This window comes from Benincasa hispida, chromosome 8 (assembly GCF_027475165.1).
Source record: "Benincasa hispida cultivar pf3 chromosome 8, pf3_genome.v1.1, whole genome shotgun sequence".
Taxonomy (NCBI): domain Eukaryota; kingdom Viridiplantae; phylum Streptophyta; class Magnoliopsida; order Cucurbitales; family Cucurbitaceae; genus Benincasa; species Benincasa hispida.
This window is the reverse complement of record NC_143485.1, coordinates 27000132-27027962: the sequence shown is the minus strand read 5'-3', so window position 1 is coordinate 27027962 and position 27831 is coordinate 27000132. Positions and strand designations below refer to the sequence as shown.

General features: G+C 38.7%; 3 protein-coding genes across 3 annotated transcripts; all 3 read right to left on the bottom strand.

The window, feature by feature from the left end:
• Positions 1-240: 240 nt before the first annotated feature.
• On the bottom strand, positions 241-3949 carry LOC150034473 (uncharacterized). Its single transcript, XM_090316753.1, has 8 exons — positions 3824-3949; positions 3713-3732; positions 3530-3607; positions 2116-2692; positions 1496-1788; positions 1117-1362; positions 968-1070; positions 241-645 (listed from the first exon to the last, which is right to left on the bottom strand). The coding sequence occupies exons 1-8, from the start codon at positions 3947-3949 to the stop codon at positions 241-243; spliced, it is 1848 nt and encodes a 615-aa protein (XP_090172879.1).
• Positions 3950-23427: 19478 nt separating this feature from the next.
• Positions 23428-24615, bottom strand: LOC150034472 (uncharacterized). Its single transcript, XM_090316752.1, has 3 exons — positions 24502-24615; positions 24066-24169; positions 23428-23659 (listed from the first exon to the last, which is right to left on the bottom strand). Exons 1-3 carry the CDS (start codon positions 24613-24615, stop codon positions 23428-23430), a joined length of 450 nt encoding a protein of 149 aa, XP_090172878.1.
• A 96-nt stretch (positions 24616-24711) lies between these two features.
• On the bottom strand, positions 24712-26690 carry LOC150034471 (uncharacterized). The gene is made up of 4 exons (XM_090316751.1): positions 26142-26690; positions 25536-25608; positions 25098-25481; positions 24712-24992 (listed from the first exon to the last, which is right to left on the bottom strand). Exons 1-4 carry the CDS (start codon positions 26688-26690, stop codon positions 24712-24714), a joined length of 1287 nt encoding a protein of 428 aa, XP_090172877.1.
• Between the last annotated feature and the right edge of the window lie 1141 nt (positions 26691-27831).

Genomic DNA, 27831 nt, shown 5'->3' with positions numbered 1-27831 from the left:
ATAGCCCTCAAGCACCAAGACCTCCTAACCTCACACCGAACAATCCACAAAGACCGTTCACACAAAACATATGCATCCACTCACGCCACCCATAATGAGCCTGATTTAATTAAAAGAAGCCAGAGCAGCTTCATAATAGCAGCCTGATTCCATGAAGCCACATGTTTCACCCCTACCCTTTGGCAAGCACACCTCATCTCATGCCACTTGCGCACCACCCCGACTCTCCTCACTGCACTTTCATAAATAACTACGCAACAGATGATCAACTTCAGGAGTTACACATGCAGGCAACACAAATATGCTACACCAAAACACCTGAAAGGACTGTGAGACAGACCTGACAAGCTGCAACCTCCCAGCAAAAGAGAGGGACCGAGCCACCCAACTTCTAATACGAGCTGTAACCCTCTGTATCAAAGGTGCACAGTCCATAACCCTTAGCCAACCATCTAATAAAGGTAATCCCAGATACCTAACAGGCAGCGAACCAAGAGAGAATCCCATAAAAGCAACAAGCTTCTCTACCTCACCAGACTCCACACTTGCAACAAATATGGAACTCGACTCCACACTTGCAACAAACATGGAACTCTTCCCAACATTTGCAACTAACCTAGACAACTCTGCAAACTTTGCCAGAACCTACCTCACAAACTCCAAAGAACCCCTCTCAGTTGCACAAGAAATCATTAAATCATCTGGAAAAGTCAAATGAGTTAGGCCCACATGCTCATGCCGATCATGGAACCTAAACTACACAGAAGAATTATTTAACAAGTTGGACAGAACCTCCATCCCCATCACAAACAAAAATAGAGACAACGGATCCCCCTGCCTCAACCCCTTCTTACTAGGGAAAAACCCTTAAGGGAACCATTAATCATCACAGAGAACGTAGGCGAAATAACACAAGCCCTCACCTAACTAACAAACTGAAGGGGCATACCTATAGCAAACAACACACCAAATAGAAATCCCAATTGACCGAATCATACGCCTTCTGAAAGTCAACCTTCAACACACAACGCAACTTCCCTCTGCTCACCTTATAGCCTCTCCACAAACTCCTGACACAATAAAATGTTATAAAAAATCGACCTACTAGGAACAAACGCGGACTGGTTACCACTAATGAAAGATGGCAACCACAATCGCAATCTTTCAGCTAGGACCCTTGAAATACACTTATACACAACATTGCAACAAGAAATAGGACGAAAGTCCTCCATACGATAAACTCCCCACCTCTTTGGGATAAGAGTAATAATAGTAGAGTTAACTCCACTAGGCAGATAACAAAACTCAAGAAAGGTCATATCATCATCACAGAAATCATCCCCAACCACATTCCAAGCAGCTCTGTAAAAATCCACTAAAACCCATTAGGCCCAGGAGCCTTCCCAGACTTCATTGAGAATAAAACCTTCTGATCTCATCTCGACTTACTTGGTGACCAAGCGCCTCCACCCCTTCCGCGGACCAACTAAACTACACAATATCCCCAATCCGAGAAGTAAGATCCTTATACCCTACACGTCGAGACCCCAAACTACCATGAAAGAAATCCACTGCCACCCCTGACACCCTGTCATGCACCGTCTGGTGAATCCCCCCAACATCCACAACTGAGAATAAACCACTACAACCACGGCGAGAGCGAACACAATGATGAAAGAATGCCATGTTCATATCGCTTAACTCCATCCACCTCACCCTAGCCTTCTGCCGAAGTGATGCCTTCTCCAATCTAGCCACTGACCAGAATACCTCAGTGGCCCGAGCTGCCTTCGCACACACAGACTATGAGAAAGGATCCCTCTCCAACTCGGCCTGAACAACCTCTATAACCTACCTGGCAACTCACACCTCATCAAATAACATAGAGATATACCTACCAAATGAGGCACGTAAAACCAGCTTCACTGCCTTCAAATTTCACACAAAGCTAACCATAGGGGACACATCCTTAGAGTATCAATAAAACCATCTACCTCTACCCAATGAGTAAAATATCAAAATGTAGGAGGCGGCCTACACCTCGTCTCCCCTGTAGAGACCAGAAGAAGGCTATGATCAGAAATCCCCCACTGCCCAACCCTAACCTTCGAATACCAAAAAGACACCTTCCACCTCTTTAGTCAAGCAACGATCCAACCGGCGCAAGATAACATTCCCTTGAACTTTACTATTCCAAGTAAACCAATTACCTATCACACCCATTTCAACCAGATCCACCTCCAACAACGCCCCATCAAACTCCTCCCTCTCCCTCAAGTTAGGGCAACCACCAAGATCCTCTGAACTACTACAAATAGCATTAAAATCACCCATAACAACTCCAAGAAGCTGCCACGAGGCACATACATCAATCAACTGGGTCCACAAGTTCCTTCTATCATTCACGTGATTAGAGGCATACATAACACCAATATGTACCCTAGCACTAGATACAATATCCACCAAAGTACCAGAAATGAACTGATCCCCACTGACATCCAGAATAAAAGCATAGACATTCTTCCGCCACATCACCCAAATCCTCCTAACTCCCCTCACACTATAGTTACTCACACAACTCCAAGCATCACCAAACCTACCCGCCACTATACCAAAGTTCTCGCGACGAACCCTCATCTTAAGCAAACAGCAGAAAGTAACAGATGAAGAAGAAAAAAAATCCGCCACCACCCTACATTTGACAGAGTCATTCAACCCCTTAACATTCTAGGAACACTAGATAATGAAACTTGTAAGAAATCACACTTACCACTCCTCACTGGGCTTTTGCTCGAACTCCTAAACATCCTATCCAAAATAGACAATGGATCAGGATCAGACTACACTAATGCCAGTGCCAACGAGTCTCCCCCCTCATCACTCAGAACGTCAAACTGATTACGATCATCAACATGCTTAATAAACCCTGTAATCCCAGGGAAGCTATAAACTACTCTGCTCCTCAAGAGAGTCGATCCTAATGACCTACTGCCACTCCTGCGTTCTACAGCTCCTCTATCACACCGAGACGGCTAACCATAGTAAACTCGTCATCACACCCTACACTCCTATTCCCAACCACTAGGCTAGTTCCCTTCCCACCAGTACTCAACTCCTAACCCTTCTTTACACTCTCAAGGCCACCCTTCTCCCCTAAACACCCCTCATTAACCGTCACAACTCAAATTCTGACCCTTTGCCACACCTTGTTTCTCACACATTGTCTCAGTATCCCAAAAGAGCCACAACAAGCACGCTTAGAGGCTTCCACTCATATAATGGAATAATAAACTCTCGATCCCACATTTTAACAGTGAATGAAGGGGGTAATAACGAATCACTATCCACCTGAACACAAACTCTCACATACGATAACCGACGTCGCTCTCTAGTTGCAATATCAAGAAACAGGCTTACCCATGGCACTAGCCAACACTACTAAACCCCTAACCATTCACAGCTCTAAGGGAACATGCTCCAGTTTGATCCAGATAGAAACAAAATAAAAAAAATGTTTCAAGAACAATACCTGGTGACCACTGTCGTAGTAAGATGGGTTTGCCACCCAAGTGCCACAGACCATTCTCCAGCACCTAATCCCTTGACTCTGCCTTTTGAAATTTAAAGATAATCAATCCGTTCTCTAGCAAGGTAATAGTTGGCATCTCTACGTCCCCAAATTCTCTGAATAAGGCGACAAATAACATAATACAGGAGTTTTGCATCCACAAACTAACCCACCAAAGATTTTTTCCATAAACAAACACTCACATCAAGAACCTCTTCACAAGGCTTAACAACCACTATATCATTTTCAACTAACCGGAGGGGGTAGGGGGAGGGGGGTAAACTCTAAATTTCCCCTCAACTTGGACCCAAAAAGGGCCGCCCATGAATTTCCCCCTTTCAAACCAGAATCGGACCCAACAGAACCCAATCGCTCCCCCATTGAACCTAATCGGTTCGTCTTTGAACCACATCTCTCACTGAACCGACACCTCACTCTTGTTTATAGACATCAGACGCTCAACACTCCCCACAAACCCAACCCGATTTACCTCCTCATAGATTAACTTCAGCCCCTCCGCGACCCCCATCTCTGACCCAACACCTCTTGGCCCACCCGTTATAACACCCAAGCCATTCGTCCCTTTCCCCTTCTCCACTTTTTCCAACCTACTCCCTTCTTACAGCCCACTCCTATCAGGCCCACCCCCATCTCGCAGACCCCCCAACACCTTAGCAACATTCACCCCAACTCCTTCTAGACCCAACCCAGACACATTCTTCACAACCTGGGCCCCATCTCCACTAGAGCTCAAACTCCCTTGGCCACCACCTGACCCAATACCCATCCCACTGGTTCACCCAAATCTTGGTTCTCCCCAACTCGGTTCGATTCTGGTTCTAGGTTAGAGGACAGAGGCGTCTTCATCCCTTTGAGCGTCGCTGGATCACTGAATGTCAAACTTTCCATCCTAACTCCGACAACACTCCTCGTACCAGACCCTTCACCCTTTTCAGAACGACCATCAGACACCCCAAAGTCCTTCAACCTCCGATTTAAGAAGATGAAAGGGTTGTCGTGCCATATGAGCTCCATTATTCTCCTTTAGTCTTAAAGGTGACCATTTACGCACCATCGTCCCAGATCCAACCCCAACAAAAAATAAGATTTCAGCAAGAAAAATCAAATCACCGGTGGCTAGACGGAGAAGAGAAATGACGCGGTGGCTTCAGATGGCGACAAACGGGCTAGGCAACATTTGGAAGAAGTGACAACAATACTTGGTCTCGGTGACGGCACGACTAGCTTCACGTTTGTCCAATGAAACGCTGAAAATGCAGATAGACAACACCGTCAGCTTCGATGGAGCAACGAACATCGGAGCTCAACGATGGTGCGACTGCTGGTCGAGAGGTGATGCGACGCAAAGACGGCTAGGCTTCTCCTTCCATCCTCCTCCATGCATGAAGACGACTAGGGCTCACTCCCTGTTTCCTTGTTCCTCCATGCGCGATGATGACTAGGGCTCCTGATCTATAATTCTATTTTTTTCTTCTCCTCTATCACATATTTAACTTAAACTTATAATTGAATCATATTCAATTATGTTCTCTCATATTACCTATAGTTTTAATGTGCATCTATTGTGCATTAATATTAACCTATAGTTTTAATATGAATTCTATTCACATTGAATTTAATATTTGAACTTCTTCAAATATTTAATTCTCCGATAAATTAATTTTTGAATCAAATTCAAAATAAATTTATATTATAAAGTTTAATTAAAATATAAACTTTATATTATAATGTATCACCATACATTATATTCTTTCCCTTAGTAAATTTGAACATTTCAAATTACTTTAATTACCTTTATACCCTTTATGAGCTACCAGTGGGACCTAATGGACCTATAGATTAGAAGCTCTAACGATATGGGATTAATTGCCTGAACTCGTTAACCAAGTTAATCAATATTCGTTAATTGTGGGCACACTCCATTATAGACCCACGGTTGTACTCTTCTCACTACAGATATATTTTTTGTATCCACGGATATTGACCAATGATAGCAAATTAATCCTTCACGAGTGTCCGTAACATTAGCTTGATTAAATTACTATTTTACCCCTGAGTTACCTCTATATCCTTAAGTATTAGTGCTCCTCTAATGAACAACCTGTTTATGGTCCAACCATTAAATAGAAACCTTTCTTAGACCAGTGAGAAGGTAGAATCCTTTGTTCAAGTTTCAGAGACACCAGTTAAGGGAACACTTATCTATTTACCCTAAAGTCAGTAATGAATGAATTTTAACTCGTGAAATTATGTGTTGGGATTGGTGTCCTAAATCTTTCTTATATTCTCGTAATTTGTAAATTCTGTATAAAAAAATTGTTATTTCTCTACCAGGTACGTCTCCAAGAAAAATAAATCACATTTATCGTCTTCAGATTTCTTCTTTTTTCTAGAGTGTAGTGGGATCAGTATCAGAACCTATATTATAAACTCCAAGTTTCATTTCAGAGGACAGTCCTTGTCGATGAACTTCATCAAAGTTAGGAACAATTGCTTTCTTTGTTAGTCCCTTGACATTCAATAAGGACCGGAGATTATCTTGGGAACTAACACAATTAGTTTCATTGTCATCAATCCCATTTTGCTTAAAAAGTGAGATCTGACATCCAAACAATTCTTGCAACGAGTACATGATCTCACGTGCAATGACCATGTTCTCAACTCTTTTGGACAATGTATCAGGTATGCTTGCCAAAATGTGAAGTCGGGCCTTCGAATTAGTCTTCATCCACACCTTATATACATTACGAACAATTCACGGTGCATCAGGGGTTGGGACTTGAGGACATTCCTCAAACATGACAAACACGAGGTCGTTTACCATGAAAAATATTTTAATAGACTCTTTCCACATTATGTAATTAAAACTGGTCAAAGTAGAAAAGGCAACTAACAAAAAATCATACATTGACATGTTGCTGTAAAAACAAACATATTGATCTACGTTAGATTTTAACATTACTCTTTTAAAAAAATCCAATTCGGTTTAGCAAAATCTAAATGAACCCCATATTACATCTAGTTCTGCAATGATGCTTCAGTGATTTAGGACAAAAGCCACCGCAGGGTAGTCAATTTCTCCCTTCACTGAATTGAGACACTCTCAACTAATCATTACTCCAGAATAACTCTTATTCCTATAACGATTAGCCATCATTGATTGGAGAGTTCTGCCAACGATTAGCCGTAAGTATGACCCTTCATTTTAGATCCTAGAGTTCTGCCCTAAGTAGCCAACCGAAGGGAAAAATCGATTGGAGCAAAAACTAAAGCGACCGTATCCATTTCTGAAGTTCGCCTTGATATTGATCAACCGCACAAACCATCCGAAGGGGGATGCTCCTAGGGTGTCACGAGGCCGTGCAAGAAGGTCTCATGGTGAAAAAAAATGAAAGTGACTACAGGACATGTGGACACACATCCTTCTCCCACTTACTATAAATACTATCTCCATTCACCTTGATATTGACCTATGCAAACACCATTCGAAAGGGGATGCTCCCAGGGCACCACAAGGCCAAGCATGAACTCACAGTGTGAACATTAAGGGAGAAACGTGAGTAGAATTGACATATCATATATATCTTTTTCTCCCACTGAGTATTTTAACAACCTAGGGTTTAATTTACTTAGAAAAATACGGTGAATTATTTTTACTAAGTGACTATTTAAGTTTGCCCAAAAGTAACACTTACTTTGGAAAGTTAACAAATTTTGATCAACATTCATTAAACATTTTAACAAATATTAATCAACAATTGCATGCTTGTAGCAAATCTATCTAATTCACTTTTCTAGGTAGGTTCCCAGATAGGGGTGTTCCGTTTCCGTCAGCTTATGTACCCCAGCCTAGCCAGAACTCGCCTTAGACAAAATGTCCCTTATAGATAGATTTATTACAAATTTAATATTTTATTGAAATCAATTTAATCTTATTAAATCGATTTAAAAGATTAAACTAATTTCTAATCTCATTAGAAATTCATGAGCTTAGGTTTATCTGAATCAAATTTTAAAACTCTTTTAAAACAGGATTTTACCTAAGTTTGCATGCAACTCTTGGTTATTGATTTTAATTCTAATTTCATTAATTATAAGTCTTATAAAAAATGAAACTAAAATCAATCACATTGCTAAGTTATACAAACACAAGGCATTTATAACTTTTATAAATAAACCTAAGTGTCATGCTTCATGCAATGTTCATTCATTACTATATATAACTTTTATATAACTTGTAATGAACTAAGCATACATGCTAACATACATTCTTATACTATAACACTTATAATATAAAGATGATGCATGGATATACTTAATGCATATATATATTATAATTTTTATATTATATGATGCATGATCATGCTTTAATGTAATTTAATCATGCAAACTACTATATTATAACACTTATAATATAAAGATGATGCATGAATAATATGCATAACCTATAGTGTGTTTTGAAACTAGATGTCATATGTTATGGCATATAAACTAACATACATCACATGTACATTAAATAAAAATTGGACCGGGATAATTAGCCTCAAAGCCGAATAAATAAAGCAAACTATTACATAAAACATCGAGTCAACCAATTCAAACAGGTGAACCGGGTCTTGAACCACCCAGGCGAAGCCTCGTCACTTGATCATGTAGCAACTCCTTCAGATCGTCGAGTAACGCTTAGTGAGTATAAACGATTGTTTAGTGTGGATCGCATGCTAGTGACTATGCGATGAGCATGAAGGCCCATGCGATCATGCAGCGCACATCGAGCAACGCATGCTATGCGATCGAGTAGGCAATGACTATGCGATGAAGCATGATTGTCTAAACGATCGTGGAGCAAGTGTCGAGTATCTTATACCAAGTGATCAAGAAGCTAGTGACTATGCGATGAGCATGCTAGTCTACTCAGTTATTTAGCATGCGTGCCATGCATCGAGTATCATATACTCAACAATCGTTTACCCCAAGCATCTACGTGATCGAGTAGCCAACGCAACACGATCGAGTAAACTCTTTACTCGATCACATAGCATAGGCTATGCGATCATTTAGCAAATACTACACGATCGAGTAGAACTTTTCTACATGATTGCATAGCTAAATCTAAACGATCGTTTAGCTTAAGCCATATGATGCAACCAATGAATGGTCTACTTCCTTGAAGCAAACAACATAAAAAACTTGAATATAGACTCGATCGCTTGTTAATAATGCCCAAAAATGCAAGGGTCCTTACAAATTAACTTTGGAAATGTAAAGAAAGCTTTAAACAGAGGCAATTATTCTGAAATTATCCATCAACCATAGTATCCACAACCACATGCAACACTTAAACGTATTGTAGAATAATTCAAACCCACCAAGATTGTAAATGACATTCAATGCAACAATGGAATTCGGAATACCAGAACAACCTGACTCTGATATCAATTGAAGGAACTCTAAAATTAGAGAACCTGTTAATAGAAGCATATCATTCCAAACTCCATTGTGAAAGAACACATATATTTACAGTCATTCAAAATAGGTTATGCATTAAAGAATAAATTACAGCATGCTTCATAAATTGAATACTAAGGATCGAGTGATAATACCTTTGAAGAACCCTTTCTTCACGTATTTCCCTCAATCAGTTAGCAACGCGTCCAAACAACATAAATGCAACGATTAACTGGAAGATCCTCGATCACCAGTGAGTACAACTCAATCCCCAACCCTCGAAAAGAACTCGACACCACCACAAGATTACCTTGGTATTCTCGATGTGAGAATCCAGGAGTTGTGGTCTCTATATGATTTTGGATAGAGGGAAGGAGGAGGTAAAAGATCGAGTAGATGATCAAGTATGCAATCAAACGATCATGTAGAAGAAAAAGCCTATCGTATAGACTTGATATCGATCGTGTAGAAGAAGAAGTCTATCGCATACACTTGATACTCGATCGTGTAATAACGAGCACTATCGTATAGTAACTCGACGTTTGATCGTTTAGTCTCTTATTGTACATTAAAACCTTTTTACTTGATAGTGAATTCTTTTGTGTGACGATTCGAAATGTGTGTTCTTCTGATTTGAAAAACCTTTTTTCCTTTTTATCTCACAGTTACAATAAAACCGCAAATAACCTCCCACTCAAGTCGATTATTGAGAAAAATAAATATTAATTATCATATAATTAATAAATTATAAATAAATACAATAACTAACTTATCATATGTATTTATAACCTATAGTTTTAATATTGCATCATATGCAACATATAAACCATAGTTCTTTTTCTATTTTATAGTATTTAATATAAATCATATTTATATTAATTCCTCCAATAATGTATCAAATACATTATATCAATTATATCATATATAATTGAATTAATTTAATAATATCATATATAATCAAATTCTCTCTTATTAATTTGAACACTTCAAACTAACCCAAAAACTAATTCTAAACTTAAATCCATTGAGCTACAAGAGGATCTTATGGACCTGTAGCTTGAAGCTTCAATGGTATGTGAATAACTGATTAAGCTCTTTAATCACGATATCCACCATCCATTAACTGTCGGGCACTCCACTAAAGACCGATAGTTGCACTCTTTGCACTGAGATATATTTCTGTGACCATTGGATATAACCAATCAACAGTTCGATGATCCTTCACAAATCGCTCGTAAGTACAACTGAGTCAATTTACCGTTTTGCCCCTATAGTTACATCTAAATCCTTAAGTACCACTGATTTCTCAAATGAACAATAAGTCAAAGTCCCACTATGACTAAGTCCTTTCTTCCCAAGTGAGGGTGTGGCCACTATGTTCAAGACCCAGAATCAGCCTTTAAGGGAGTAATTTATCTACTTACCCCTACATCGGAGAAGAAATGAATTCCGTCTTGTGTAGCTGAGTTCCCAACTCCCCAATCAGGCAAATCCCCAAAATGGTAGGCTTGTTGAGTTGGCAATCTGGCCACTCTCACCCATACAAATCAAAGGATCGCCTTCATGAGCAGGAGTTCCCAACTCAATCAGGATTCAGGTCATGTCACCTATGGTCATCCTAGTGAAATGTAAATCTCTAATATCAACGGTGTTATATAAAGAGACTAATTATTTCGTGGTTCGGTCTTATACAAACTCTTTGTATATGATACCCTTGCTTGCATGTCTCCACATGAAAGATCAGGATCATTTTATTTGTAGCACTTTACAACACTTGTAACATCTACAAAGTGGGCTGTATCCGTAGTGTCACCAAGATAAGGTATCCCTCATTTATCCATATACTATAGACCATTTAGGTTATTATTTAAACAAGATCCACCTGTACGTCTCTATATGTTTAAATTTACATAAAATAACCTTAGATCTTAGTTTATTGGATTGAGTAAATGCTTATAACACTTATTTTATTAATAACAATATGTTTATACAGTGTTTACAAACTACGAGACTACAAGGAGATTTAGGACACCATTTTCAACATATCATGTGTCAAAATAAGCTTTATGAAACATGGCTGCCGCACACCTAGGCAACACATCAAAGCTTCCAACGCAAGGCTACTATACTTACCCAAAAATTTCCTTACAAAATGCTTCAATATCTTGCTACCCGAGGCCCATAATGTTCAACACTTAGAACATTTTTCCTTCTTCTTCCTCTTCAATCCTTCCCTACAAACATATTATTAACTTATACTTAATCTTGATTTACATGTTAGTTAACTTACTTAAGTAGAAAAAATAGGGTTTGAGGTTTACATATCTTATCTTTTGTTTATGATAAAGCATTTATCTCAAAAAATGGTATTAATATATGTTCAACAACAAACAAAAATAACTTATACATTCTAAGACCATTAGCATCTAAAATGCTCCATAACATTGAAATGTTCAACATTGCAACCATGCAAAACAAAAGACTTAAAGTTTCTTCAAAATAAAATGCACATCTTTGACATCTAAGATGAAGGAAATCGGATATGAGGATTTCCATGAGCAGCGGAATGATTGTTCCAATTTTCATTTGTATATGAACATTAATAATTACAATCAAGAAACGAAAACATACAGGCTATGAGCAAAACCGAAATTACAACATGCTTTACTATACAATCAAGGGAAAGAATACATGTACCTTTGAAGGCTCATCTTCAATCTCCCTTGATCATGAATGCTCGAACAGACTTCAAGACTGCAACACACGAATGCTCGAACTCAGCGATCTCCAAGATCACGAGCAATCGACAACCACCACATGAACACCGCGAACTCAACGAACAACCTCCAAAATAAACCTCGATAGTCGAGTTGAGTACGACACCGCCATAATGTTTATCTTGGTATTTTTGATGTGAGAATCCAAAAGTGTGGGCTCTATATGGACTTGGTTAGAGGATGATGGAGAAACAATCGTGTAAACGATTGATCAAGTGGGAGATGACAAGGTCTATCATATAGATGATGCCCAATCGTTTAACAAAAGCTATGCGATCGTTTAGCAAAAGCTGCATGATCGTTTAGCTAATCAGCCAACTAAGTGACTATCGTGTAGAGTCACTCCACGATCGTCTAGTCTCTCTTCAGCTGTCGTTTAGTAAATCATATTTACTTGATAGCCACCATGAGAACTTTCAAGAATAGAAAGTCTCATTTCAACAACTACTAAATTTAGGAAAACATTTTTCCTTTTTATCTCACGATTACAATGAAACCACCAATAACCTCCCACTCAATTGGTTATTAGAGAAAAACAGATAATTATCCAGAAATTAATATTATTATAAATATATATGATAACCAACTTACCATACTATATTTATAACCTATAGTTTTAATATTTCATCTCATGAAATATATAAACCATAGCTCTTTTTTTAATCCATGGTACTTAATGTAAATCTCATTTACATTTGTCCTCCGCTTGATGTATCTCATACACCACACCGATCATATCATATATAATCGAATTACCTCTTGTCAATTTGAACACTTCAAATTAACACCAAGAACTAATCCTCAAATTAAATCCATTGAGCTACCAAGGGGACCTTATGAACCTATAGCTCGAAACCTCAGCGGTACGTGAATAGCTGACTAAACTCTTTGGTCACGGGATCTACCATCCATTAACTATCAGACACTTCACTAAAGACCGATAGCTGAACTCTCCTTACTTCAAATATATTATGTGTCCATATCAACCAATCAATAGTGTGATAACTCTTCATAGATCACTCCTAAGTACAACTGGGCCGATAATCGTTATACCCCTATAGTTACATCTAACTCCTTAAGTACCATTGATCCCTTTAATGAACATAAGTCATAGTCCTACTATGACCGAGTCCTATCTTCCAAAGAGAAGCGATGACTGTTGTGTTTTATGTCCTAAAACTCGTGGTATGTAAACAATGGAGCTTATTATGATAATTCAATAAATGTGTTATTGAATAAATCTATTGATTGAATAGAAATCCAATAAACCTAAAAGTCCCTTGACTATTGGATGAGTACTTAAACTTTATGTGGAGACATAAAGGTGGATCAGGTTCGAGCAAATAGTCAAAATGGTCTATAGTACATAGATAAGGTTGGGTACCTTATTCTGGTAACACTATTGGATGCGACCTGCTTTGTAGTTGTTACAAGGAGTTGTAAAGTGCTACAAACGAAGTGATCCTAATTCATTCATGTTGGACATGAGGAGTGGGGGTGTCCTTGTGCAAAAGAGTTTGTACAAGATCGGATCACGAAATGAGTCACTCTTACTTTATAACGTTGTTTACTGTTTAAGACTGACTATTTCAAAGCAATGACCTAGGTAACTTAACCTTAATCCTGAGCTAACTATGAACTCCTGTTTATTCAGGATTGCCCTTAGATTTACATAGGTGAGGGTTGGCTCAACAGCGCCGACTCAATAAGACTGCCATTTCAGGTGTAAGACTGGATAGATAGCTGGGGACATAAGGTGCAAGAGGGAATTCACTCCTATCCGCTTTAAGGATAGTAGAGAGGTTGTTCCCTTAAGTGATTATTCTAGGGCTTGAACAAGGGATCTCGCCCTCTCATTTGGCATGAGAGGGACTTAGTTTTGTGATTGGATCACAAAATAATTGTTCATTAGGGGATCAGTAGGAACTTAAGGAACAAGAGGTAATTTCGAGGGTAAAACAGAGATTTGACCCAACCGTTATTACAAACAACTTGTGAAGGGTTAACTTACTCATCATGGTTATATCGAGTGGACATAATATATCTATAGTGAAGGAAGTTCAACTATGGGCTTTAGTGGAGTGACCCATTAGTTAACGAATGAGGGTTAAATCAGTCTAATGAGTTTAGCCGATTAATCTCGGATCGTTGGAGCCTAGGATCTGTAGGTCCATGAGGTCCCCCTACTAACTCAGAAATAGATTAACTCTAGAGTATCGTGATAAGTTAATTTGAAATGTTCAAATTAGAATCAAACGGAATTGGAGAAAATATATTTAAATATGATTTAAATATATGAAGATGAATTTGTGTAAAAATTAATTCAATATTGGATATTAAATTAATTAGAATTATTTAAAATTTTTAAATAATTATTTATTAATTTTATTTGAAAATTAATTTATGAAATTTATTTGTAAAATTATAATTTGATTTTAGAAATAAAATATGATTTTAAAATCAAAATAGATTTTTGGAAATTGAAAAATTACACAAACTTGGAAAATTGGTTTTTTAAAGTTCATCTTCAACTAGCTTACAAGGAACCCACCACCTCTTCCTTGATTTACTTCAAGCATGACTGCCCATGCAACACATCTCTTTGCATGATAGTCTGCAATATATTGATGAGATTGGAGTGAAGAATTGGATGATGTATTGATTGAATTTTTGCTGAAAAATTCGAATGAAGAAGGTGTTCTTCAATAGGTTGGTTCAGTGAGCTTTCTCCATATTCTCTTTGATTTCATCTTATTTTGAGTCCCACAACTCAATCTAGAGCACCAAGAGATAGTAGGGAAGATCTTGTGGTGGTTTACATAAGGATTTGGAGGATTTAGTAGCTGGAAATAGAGATTTCGATGGTTCGGCCAAGGTATGTTTTTGAAACCTATTATACTCTGTTTTAACATGTTTCTTTTTAACTAAAATTAATGAATTAGAATGCATATGGATCCTGATTTCTTCCGCTGCTTGATGATGTCGATCCAACAGTAGCCACTATGTTTAAGCCCCAGAATCAACCCTTAAGGGAGCAATCTATCTACTTACCCTTGCTTCGGGGAAGGAGTGAATTTCATCTTGTATAACTGAGTTCCCAACTCCCAAATCAGACAAGTCCCCATAGTAGTAGGCATGTTGAGTTGGCAATTTGGCCACTCTCACCCATACTATTCAAAGGACCACCCTCAAAGGCAGAAGTTCTCAAAACACTCAGATTGAGGTCATGTCACCTATGGTCGTTTAGGTGAGATGTAAGTCTCTAGTATCAACGACGTTATATACAGAGACGAACCATCTCGTGGTCCAGTCTTATACAAACTCTTTGTATAGGACACCCTTACTTGCATGTCTCCACATGAATGGTCAGGATCTACCATTTGTAGTAGTTCACAACACTTATAAACCTCTACAAAGCAGGCCGTATCCGTAGTGTCACCAAGATCAGGAATCCCTCCTTAATCCTTATACTACAGACCTATTTAGGTTATCACTTAAGGCATGATCCACTTGTACATCTCATATACATGCTTAAGATTACAAACAATAACCATGGAGCTTTGTTTATTGGATATGAGTAAATGCCAGATAAAATAACTCTTATTTTATTCATAACAATGTGTATAAATTACAAACTACGAGACTCCGGGAGATTTAGGAAACCAATCCCAACATAAGACTAGGTCACATAAATCTCAATAAGATTGAGAGGTTGGTCAATAATGGACTTCTAAAAGAGTTAGAAGAAAATTCTTTGTATGTGAATCTTGTCTAAAAGATAAAATGACAAAATGACCTTTTACTGAAAAAAGGTCATAGAGTCAAAGAACCCTTGAAATTTTTACATTCAAACCTTTGTGGTTCGATAAGTGTTAAGGCAAGGGGAGGGTATGAATATTTCATTACTTTTGTAGATGGTTACTTAAGATATTAGTATATTTACATAATGCAACACAAGTCCGATACACTTGAAAAGTTCAAGGAGTACAAGGTAGATGAGAATTTATTAGGTAAAAAGATAAAACCACTTCAATCTGATTGAGGTGGAGAGTACATTGATATGAGATTCTAGAACTATTTGATAGAACATGGAATCACATCTCAACTCTCAGCACCTGGCTTACCCCAACAAAATGGTCTATTAGAAAGGAGAAACAGAATCGTGTTAGACATGGTTCAGTCGATGATGAGCTATGCTTCCAACCCTAGATCGTTTTGGGGTTATGCAGTGGAGACTGTAGCCTATCTTTTGAGCCAAGTTCGATAAAAAAAAGGTGTTTATGGAACACCTTTTGAACTATGGAGGGATCAGGAAATTAGTTTACAACATCTCAGGATTTGGGAGTGTCCGACCTATATGCTAGTGACTAACCCAAAGAAGCTGGAACCACATTCAAAGTTGTGCCTCTTTGTAGGCTACTCAAAGGAAACAAGAGGTGGTCTCTTTTATGATCTAAAAGACAATGAAGTGTTTGTATCGACAATGCTACTTTCTTGGAGGAAGACCAAATTACAGATTATAAACTAAGAAGTATCATATTAAATGAGATTTCCAATGAAACTACAGGATCTTCATTAGGGATTGTTGAAGAACCAAGCACTTCAACAAGAGTTGTTGATGTTGCTCCATCCAATCACACACATCCTTCTCAATAGTTGAGGGAGCCTAAACATAGTGGGAAGGTTATAACCCAACCTGCTCGTTATTTAGGTTTGGCAAAAACTCAAATCGTCATACTAGATGATGATGTCGAGGATCCATTAGCCTACAAGCATGCAATGGTTGATTTGGACAAAGATGAATAGGTTAAAGCCATGAATCAGGTAATGGAGTCTATATACTTCAATTTCATCTAGTCACTTGTAGATCATCCTTTTAGGGTAAAATCTATAGGTTGCAAATGGATCTACAAGAGAAAGAGAGGTATAGAATGAAAGGTGCAAACCTTTAAGGCTAGATTAGCAGCAAAGAGTTATACCTAGGTTGAGGGAGTAGACTATGAAGAAACATTTTCACCTGTTTTCATGCTTAAATTTATTCGGATTCTCTTGTCCATCGCCACATATTATGACTATGAAATATGGCAAATGGACGTCAAAACTGCCTTTTGAATGGTAATCTTAATGAGACCAACATGAATCAACTAGAAGGATTCATTGAACAAGGCCAAGAGTAAAATGTTTGCTAGCTTAATCGATCAATTTATAGATTGTGTCAAATATCTCGATCTTGGAATATAAGGTTTGACACTAATCAAATCTTATGGCTTTGATCAAAATGTTGATGAACCTTATGTTTGCAAGAAGATCATCAAGAATTCAATAGCTTTCCTGATGTTATATGTGGATGATATCCTACTCATTGGGATGGTGTAGGTTTCTTGATTGATATTAAGAAATGGCTAGCTGCTGAGTTGCAAATGAAAGATTTAGGTGAAACACAGTTTGTTTTAGAGATCTAAATCATTAGGGAGATAAGAACAAAACACTAACCTTGTCTCAAATATTGTACATCGACAAAATGCTTGTCAGGTATTCGATGCATAATTCCAAGAAATGATTATTATCTTTCAGGCATGGAATTATTTTGTCTAAGGAAAGATGTCTTAAGGCACCTCAAGAATTTGAAGAGATGAGATAGATTCCCTATGCAACTACAGTAGGTAGCCTTATGTATGTCATGTTGTGTACTAGGTCGGATATTTGCTATGCAGTGGAAAGTCAGTAGATGTCAATCCAATCCAGGATTTGATCATTGGACGGTGATTAAAACTATTCTCAAGTATCTTAGGAGAATGAGAAACTATATGCTCGTGTATGGTGCTAAAGATTTGATCCTTACAAGGTATATTAACTTGATTTTTAGACTGGTAAAGATTTCAGAAAATGCACATCAGGATCAGTGTTCATCTTAACGAGGAGCTATAGTATGGCGTAACATCAAGCAAGGCTGTATTGTTGACTCTACCATAAAGGCAGAGTATGTAGCTGCTAAATAAGCTATCTAGCTTAAGAAGTGTTTAACAGATTTCGAAGTTGTTCCAAACATGTGAATGGCCATCACTCTATATTGTGATAATAGTGGTGTTGTGGCACTTCAAGAAGTCTCGAAGCCATTACGAGGAAATCACATTGAGTGCAAGTATCATCTCATTAGAAAATTTATGCAATAAGGAGATGTGATCGTAACAAAAATCACTTTAGAGCACAACATTGTTGATCCTTTTATAAAGGCTCTCATGACTAAGGTTTTTTAGGGACCCCTAGAGAGTCTGGATCTACAGGATATGTGTCATCTTATCTAGGGCAAGTGGAATATTTTTGGGATTTAGAGGATGCCCTAGTTTATTGTATCGCACTTTATATAGTAGCTTGTACTGTTCACCCCACTCGCTTTAGGACAACTGGGAGATTGTTGGATTTAATGTCCCAAATTTCATTCACTTTGTAGTTTGTATGCTGTCAATACAATATATTTATTTAATAAAATAAGAAGTACTTTATTTGACATTTAAATAGCATTAACTCAATCCAATTAACTAAGATCCAAGGTTGTTTACTGAAAATTGAACATATGTGGTAGACTTACATGTGGATCATGTTCAAGTAATAACCTAAAAAGTCTGTAATGTATGGTTAAGGTTGGGTGTCTTATTTTGGTGACACTGTGGATACAACCCACTTTGCAATTGTTACATTACTTGTAAGTGTTACAGACAATATGATTTATATTGTTCATGTGGAGAGTGAGGTATCCTGTATAAAAAGTTTATATAAGACCAGACAAAATGATAAGTTTCTTAGTATAACACCATTGCTTGAAGAAACTAACTTTTCACTAGAATGATCATAGATAACCCAAACTTTATCCTAAGTGGATTGTGAACTCCTGTCTATGAGGGCAGTCCTTTGATTTGTATGGGTGAGAGTAGCCAATTTCATCGACCCAATATGCCTACCATTTTGAGGGTTTATCAGAATAGGGAGCTAGTAACACAACTACATAAGATTGTTCATTAGAAGAATCAGTGTTCATCAGAAGAATCAGTGACATTTAAGGAGTTAGATGTAACTACAGGGGTAAAACAGTAATTTTAACCCAGTTGTAGTTATGAGCAATTTGTGAAGGGTCCATTTATTGTTGATTGGTTATATACAATGAACAAAGAAATATATCTACAGTGCGAATAGTGCAACTGCCGGTCTTTAGTGGAGTGACCAACAGTTAATGAATGTTGATTAATCCAATTAAAAATTTTAGTTGATTAATCTCGTATCATTGAAGCTTCTAATCTGTAGGTCCATAAGATCCCCTTGTTAGATCACAAAGATAAAAACAAGGGATAATTATTTATTGGAATAATTTGCATTATTAAAATTATTTATGGTAATTTAAGTAGTTAATTATATTAATATGATTAATATAATATATAATGTATATTGAGACATTATAATATATAGTTAATTATAAATATGATTTATATTAAAACTATAAAATATGTGTTAAAAAAATATTTAAATGAGATGCAAATATTATATATATAAATAGGATTTATACTATAGACTAAAATTTAATGTGAGCTTGATTCATATTAAAATTATAGGTTACAAGAGGAAGTTGCATTATAATATGACTATAAATGCATATAATATGGTTTGTTAAAAATTATTTAATCATATTATAAATATTATATTAATATTATTTATTTTATAATATTTATAATAACTCCCCTGATGGGGAGTTATTTCAACCGAACATGAGAGGGAGTTAACGTAACTTCCTCTCCCTCCCTCTTCCTTTATCTGTGTTGTTGAGAGAAACATAGTACAAAAGAATCAAAGAAAAGCTCTTAGTCTTCTCTCACTCTCTCAAACTCTCTGAAAATTTCCCTCTACTAAAAACTCTTTTGGAGCCCACACTTCCATCTTCCCTGTTTCCTTATGAAACAAGGTTTCACTTGTGGTGGTGTTCTTATTTGGAGGCTTTACTATGTTCGTGAACTAGTGATCATGTGAAGTCGAAAAGGGTTTGAGACCAAAGCAAATGAGAGGACCTCAAGAAGTTTTGTGGTTTGTGAAGGGTGAGTTTCTCTTTTCTCTAAATTCCCTGTAGAAAGCATGCTTAGGTTTTGAACATTTAACCTATTTTTTATGTACGTTTTCTTCTCAAATTTTCGGTATACAAACTAAACTCAAATTGTACGACATTCACATGCTTCCGTGGAGAACTCCGTTCAAATAGAACATGGAATAACATCCAACATTCAGCACCTGGTACACCTAAAAAAAATGGTGTATTAGAAAGGAGAAATAAAACCTTGTTGGACAAGGTTTAGTCTATGATGAACTATGCTGAACTTCTTGATTCGTTTTGGGGATATGCAGTGGAGATTGTAGTTTACATTTTAAACAATGGTTCATCAAGGAGTGTTTCTAGAACACTTTTTGAGCTTTGGAGAGGTCGTAAAGGCAATTTACGCCACTTCAAGATTTAGGAATTTCTGACACATGTGCTAATGACAAATTCAAAGAAGTTGGAACCTTGTTCAAAAGTGTGCCTATTTGTAGGCTATCCCAAGGAAACAAGAGGTGGGTACTTCTTTGATCCTAAAAGGAATAAAGTATTTATATCGAAAAATGCTACCTTTTTGGAAGAAGACCACACGAGGGACCACAAAATACAAAGCAAAATAATGTTAGGTGAAATTTCTAATGAAAGTATTGAAACTTCAACAAGAGTTGATGAAGAGGCTAGTACATCGATAAAAGTTGTTGATGTTGGTTCCGTTGGGTTTTATGCCCTAAAACTCATTGATAGTAAATGTAAATAATTAACCGTCATTAATAAAGAGTTATTGATGTTATCTCAATAAGTGCTATTGATTGTGTTGTAATTATTTTGTCATATTAACCCTAAAATCTAATAAACTAACATCCCAGGTTTTCTTATGAGTCTTGAACAATATGTAGAGACATACAGGGATCAATCTTCAAGATATACCCTAAAAAGTCTATAGTATAGGGATAAGGCTAGGTACCCTATCCTTGTGACACTATGGATAATACCTACTCTGTATTTGATACAAACGTAATGATTCAACACGTTTGTGTACGAGACATGTGAATGGAGGTGTCCTATGCAGTGAGTTTGCATAAGACCAGACAACGAAATGGTAACCACTAGATGTAACTTCATTGACTAGTTAGGTTTCTATTTCAATAGGATGACCTAGGCAACTTAGTCTTAATCCTGAGTATATTAATAACTCTTGTTTGAAGGTGTAACGACCCGACCCCCTAGGACTTAGGTTAGGTTGTTACTAAAATAAATGCATGCATAAAATTTAAAACGACGCCCAATTATGTTGAAATAAATGTTAAATAAACAAAAGAAGTTCAAAAGACATTTATTAAATGCAATTGTTAAAACAATAATAGGGTACCCATAATTCGTAAAGACTATTAAAAGTATATAAAAGAAATAATCCTTAATAATAAGTTTAAAACAATAAAACTAAACATTAAGGGAAAAATAAGGACTCTAAATGTCATGATGCGGAAGCATAAAAACTAGTCCCAGTGGCTCGATCATGAATTCTACTGTGCCATCGCCGGTGCATCTCTACCCTTACCTGAAACATCAACATAAGAAAGAATGAGTATGAAATACTCAGTAAGTAACCCCACCATTGGGGTCAAGCTAGGCATCTATGTCCTCTAAATACCCGCCTATGGCACATAAATACATGTAACAAATAAGAGACTGAGTCCTATCCTATTGTAGTTAAGTATGCCCACAAAACTGGTTAATCCTGAAGGAAACACAAAACGGGTGAATCCCGAAGGAAATACAAAACTGGTGAATCCCGAAGGAAACACAAACTGGTGAATCCCAAAGGAAACACAAAATTGGTGAAGCCCGAAGGAAACACAAACTGGTGAATCCTGAAGGAAACACAAACTGGTGAATCCGAAGGAAACACAAACTGGTGAATCCCGAAGGAAATACAAACTAGTGAGCATCTAACTAATCAATGAGGATATTCACACAGTCTTAACGTGCTAAGATTCAACACTGTACAGTTCTAAAACATACATAAAAATCCTTGATACCATGGCTTCATCACATACACATATTTCTTAACAACATATTATACACATCCATGCCTAACTTATATATGAAAACACATACTATCACATATTAACGATTAAGTACTTAGGTGTGTATGTAAACAATTCAGAATTCGTGCCAGAACATACTTTGATTCAGGTCATACTGTCAATCAATATGCTAACATTTACCATAACATACGCTTATCATGCTAGCATACAACTAAAGCCTGGCCCGTGGGCAGTTACAGTAGTAAGATTACTTACCTTGAAATTAATTTCGATTTTTAATCTAAGCTAATGATCTCCAACCAAAAACCCCTGAACTAAGTCCCCTAATACAGAACATAACACAAATTTTAAATTCTTGGAACCAAGATCCATACATACAAATTAAATTTTGGGATCACCAATGAACTTACCCAACGAAACTTGATCAACCAACACTCGTAAGATTTCGACTCAAAATTTCCTCTTAGCAGATTTTAGAACCCAAAGGACGACGACTTGGAACCTTCGAGAAACCAAAACCAAACTCTCCATCAATCTAACAACCAAAAGTGCCTAACAATCAACAACAAGGGTCACAATGCTTACAAAAAAATACTTGCTGAACGAACTCGAATCCGCTAAACAACACGCTGCGCACTCCAATGTACTCCAATCTTGGATCTGGATTCCAAATATAGAGATAACAAATTTTTAACCCAAAATCCAAATGGGTAATCAAACTAGATCAACCAAAATCTTGCCCAAAAATAATCAATCGCTTACTCAAAGCATAAGTCTAGTGGTGTAGGTGGGTCCTGGCGATGAACAGGGCTGACGGCGCTGGAAGCAGCTGGTAGCGACACGGTGGCGGCGGAGGAGAGACTCGGCTCGGATCTGGGCGGCGAAAAGCGGTGGACGTGCGGCGGCTCGAATCTTGGCGGACTGACGACATGTCTGACTGACGGGATCTGGCCAGCCAGAACCCACGAACGGCAGCGATAAGACGGCTGAGAGACGCGACGCAGAGAGGCAGCGAGGAAGCAGAAAATGGAGGGGAGGCTCGCGTGAGTGAGGGAGAAGGTGGGGGGGTCCTTTTTATTTTTTATTTTAAAAAAACTAATAATAATAATAATAATAATAATAATAATAATAATAATAATAATAATAAAAGGAAAATAGTATAACTCTAATTAGATTCTTTCCTTAACCCATTTTATACTATTTAATTCCTTTCCTTTTTCCAAAAAAATAATTAACTCCGACCATAACTTTTCAAATTGAATAATTTTTTAATAAATTCCACGACAAACTTTTCAAATTGAATAATTTTTTAATAAATTCCACGACAACACTTAAATCCTTGCATTTATACTTTAAATTCAGAATTTCAAACATGCCCTTCAACTAAGGACAATTACTGAAAAGGGAAAAGTTTTACATTATTAATAAATAAATAAAAAGGTGTGGGATGTTACATTCTTCCCCCCTCAAAGAAATTTCGTCCTCGAAAGTTTATCCTTGAAAAAGCTCTGGGTACTGGGCTTTCATTTCGTCCTCTCGCTCCCAAGTGGCTTCCATAAACTGGTGGTTCTGCCATAAAACTTTCACAAAAGCAATTTCCCGACGGCGCAATGTCTTTACTTTTCCGACAAGAATCTCTATGGGCTTCTCCTCGTAGCTCAAGTTATCATTCAACTGTAAGGGCTCGTAGTCAACTATATGGGACGGGTCTGCCACATACTTCCTTAGCATCGAAACATGGAAGACATTATGATCTGAAGACAATACTGGGGGCAAGGCTAAACGGTAAGCTACAGGGCCAACTTATTCCAGGACCTCGAAAGGTCCAATGAATCTCGGACTCAACTTTTTTTTCCTGCCAAACCTCAGAATACCCTTCATGGGTGCCACCTTTAAGAAACTTTCACCCCAGTCTCAAATTCCAGGTCCTGATCTTCTGTCTGCTCTGGGTTGTCTGCATACGAGCCTTGATCTTTTGTATGGCCTCATTTATGGTTTGCACCAATTCAGGTCCTAATCTCCTCTCTCCTACCTCATCCCAACACACAGGAGACCTGCAACTCTTCCCATATAGGGCCTCAAAGGGTGACATCCCAATAGTGGATTGGTAGCTGTTATTGTATGCAAACTCCATTAAGTGCAAGTGAGCATCCCAACTTCCAGAAAACTCTATGGCATAGGCACGCAACATGTCTTCCAGTATCTGATTCAATCTCTCTGTCTGCCCATCAGTCTGAGGGTGGAACACTATACTGAAGTTTAACTGGGTCCCTAATGCCGCTGGAGACTCTTTCAGAAGTTAGACGTGAAACGAGGATCTCTATCCGACACAATGGACACGGGTACTCCATGCAATCTTACCACTTCCTTCATGTATATCTATGCCCACTTATTCACTGAAAAGGTGGACTTTCTAGGTATGAAATGTGCTAGCTTTGTAAGTCTGTCTACAATGACCCATATCACAGTGAAACCTTTAACTGTCCGAGGCAATCCCACGATGAAATCCATAGACACATGCTCCCACTTCCATTCTAGTACATTTAATGGTTGTAACAAGCTTACTGGCCTCTGCCTTGGGGCTTTCACTTGCTGGCACACCAAACACTTACTGACGAACTCCGCAACCTCTCTTTTCATATCATTCCACCAATAGTAACGTTTCAGATCCTGGTACATCTTGCTGCTACGAGGGTGGACCGAGAATAGGGAACTATGAGCCTCTGACAATAGCTCATCCTTAATGTCACTAACCGCTCGCACACACAGACGCCCCTAATAAAGGAGGCCACCTTCTGCTGACACAGAGAATTCGCTATCCTGGCTTGACTCCACTCTACGAACTCTCTCCTCCAAATAAGGGTCGTCTCGCTGCGCATTAATAATCTTCTGCCTTAGGCTTGGTTGCATCGACAACTGTGCTAACTGTGCCGTGACCTTCCCCACGACTACTGCAATCTCTGCCCTCTCCAGTTCCCTGCATAGGTGAGTCTGTCCGGTAATGAGAGCTGCGGAATGGGTCACCTTTCTGCTTAAAGCATCTGCCACTACGTTTGCTTTCCCCGAGTCGTACAAAATTTCACAGTCATAATCCTTTACTAATTCTAACCATCTTCTTTGCCTCATGTTTAGCTCCTTCTGAGTGAAAAAGTACTTCAAACTTTTGTGGTCGGTGAAGATCTGTATCTTTTCTCCATACAAGTAATGTCTCCAGATCTTGAGAGCAAAAACCACCGCTACTAACTCCAAGTCATGCGTAGGATAATTCTGTTCGTGCTTCTTCAGTTGACGTGAAGCGTAAGCAACTACTCTACCCTTCTGCATTAATACGCATTCCAACCCCTTCTTGGATGCATCACTGAAAATGACGAAACCACCTGATCCGTTCGGTACTGTGAGAACTGGGGCTGCAACCAGCCTCTGCTTGAGGTCCTGGAAACTGCTTTCACAAGCCTCATTCCAAACAAATGTTGCTCCCTTCCAAGTCAACTGGGTTAATGGGGCGGCTATGCGAGAGAAATCCTTCACGAACCGTCTGTAGTAGCCTGCTAACCCCAGAAAGCTGCGCACCTCACTGACCGTGGTTGGACAAGCTCAACCTGTAACTGCCTCCACTTTTGCAGGATCCATTGAGACACCTTCCTTGGATACCACATGCCCTAGAAAGGACACCTGCTTCAACAAAAATTCACATTTAGAAAACTTAGCATATAGCTTATTGGCCCTTAAGGTCTCTAAAACTTTCCGCAAATGTTCCCCATGCTTGGCCTCTGTCTTGGAATAAATCAAAATATCATCAATAAAAAAAATCACGAAGGTGTCGAGGAATTCCTTGAACACCCTATTCATCAGATCCATGAACACTTTGGTACATTCCTTAGGTCGAATGATATCACTATGAACTCATAATGTCCATACCTCAAACGAAAGGCTGTCTTGGGTATGTCACTGTCCTTTATCTTCAACTGGTGGTACCCTGACTGTAGGTCAATCTTAGAGAATACCGTAGCTCCCTGTAACTGGACAAACAAATCATCGATCCTGGGAAGGGGATATTTGTTCTTGACGGTCACCTTGTTCAACTCTCTGTAGTCAATGCACAGACGTAACGATCCATCCTTCTTTTTCACAAACAAAATGAGTGCACCCCATGGTGACACGCTATGGCGAATGAAACCCTTGTCCAACAACTCCTGCAATTAGACCTTCAGTTCCTTCAACTCTGCTGGGGCCATCTTGTATGGGGCCCTCAAAATAAGGGTTGTGCCTGGCTCCAATTCAATTGCAAAATCTATCTCCCGCTGCGGGGGCAATCCGGGAAGGTCTTCTGGAAACACATCTGGAAAATCCCTCACTACTGGCACCGAAGTCAAGGTAACTTCATTCTTCTTGGTGTCTACCACACTGGCCATAAAGCCCCAAGCTCCTTGGTCGAATAGCCTACTGGCCTTCAATGCGGTTATCAACTTGGGCAGGACTACGGTCTCAACCCCTTTAAACTTAAAACTGGCTCTCGTAGGAGGGTTAAAGATAACCTCCTTACGAGAGCAATCTATGCTGGCATGGTTAGCAACTAACCAATCCATGCCTAATATAACATCAAAATCGCGCATATCTAAAATTATCAGGGTTACATCTAATGCGCGGTTGACTACCTCTACCTGACATGCCTTAATGTTTTCTGTAGCTAACATGATCTCTCCCGATGAAGTGGAAATAGACAATGCAAATGGCAACGATTCTGAGTCTAACATGGCGTGTCTCACAAATATAGCAGATATAAACGAATGCGAAGAACCAGAGTCAAATAAAACAAGAGCATGGTCTCCCAAAATGGGAAGTGTACCTGTCACCACAATGCCTGACTTCTCGGCCTCATGCCGAGTGGTAGAAAATACCTTTCCCTACTTTTGCTGGCGGTTCGGGCCTCCCTGGAACGATCCTACGGGCTGGCTCTTATGCTCAGGCGCATTCTTCCTTGGGCATCTATCTGCCATATGTCCCTTCTGGCCACATTGGAAACAGTTCCCAGAGCCGGCTAAACAACGTCCCTAGTGTTGCTTACCGCAAGTGGTGCATATCGGTCTATCCTCCTTGCCATTCCCAGCCTGGGTGCTCTGTTGTCCCCACTAACGTGGAGCATGCACTGTGTTCTGACCCCTCTGCTGATGTTCAAGGGTCCTGTGCTCAGCCTTCCTTTTCTGCCCTGCGAAGGTCCCAATCCTAAGTGACCTCCTGTATTCCTCTCCTCCTTGGGAGTCAGCATCAATCCTCACAGCGGATCACAGTGCCGCGGCATACGTCTTGAGATCCAAGGCATGCACCATCCCTTGCAACCTGCTCCTCAGGCCCTGGGTAAATCTCTCGATCCTTGCTGCCTCGGTGGCCATTAACTCAGGAGCAAACTGAGATAACTTATCGAATTCTTGCTCGTATTCCTCTATTGACGTAACGCCCTGCTTCAGATTTAAGAATTCTACCTGTTTATTGAATCGAGTGTTGGCCGAAAAGTACTCCTCATAAAAACGTTCCTTGAACTGTTCCCAGGTTACAAGGTCACCTCCAGTATCGATCATCTTTTCTGCCGAACACCATCAGATTGCCGCGTTACCAGTCAACATGAAGACTGCGCATTGCAGTTTGTGCTCTTCCGTGCACCTCATAAAACGAAAAATTGTCTCAATGGATGACGACCACAGTTCTGCCTTAGTGGGTTCTCCTAACGATCCATCAAAGGGGCGAGGGTCATACTTTCAAAAATCCCTTAAATGTTTGGCCTCGAGAGACTGGCTCTACGTGTCCTTGTCCTGCGGACGGATTTGTTGTAACGGCTTGGGTGGCACCGGTTCCTTTTGAGTTTGAGTCTGGGCAGGCTGTCCTGCCATCGTGCTATGG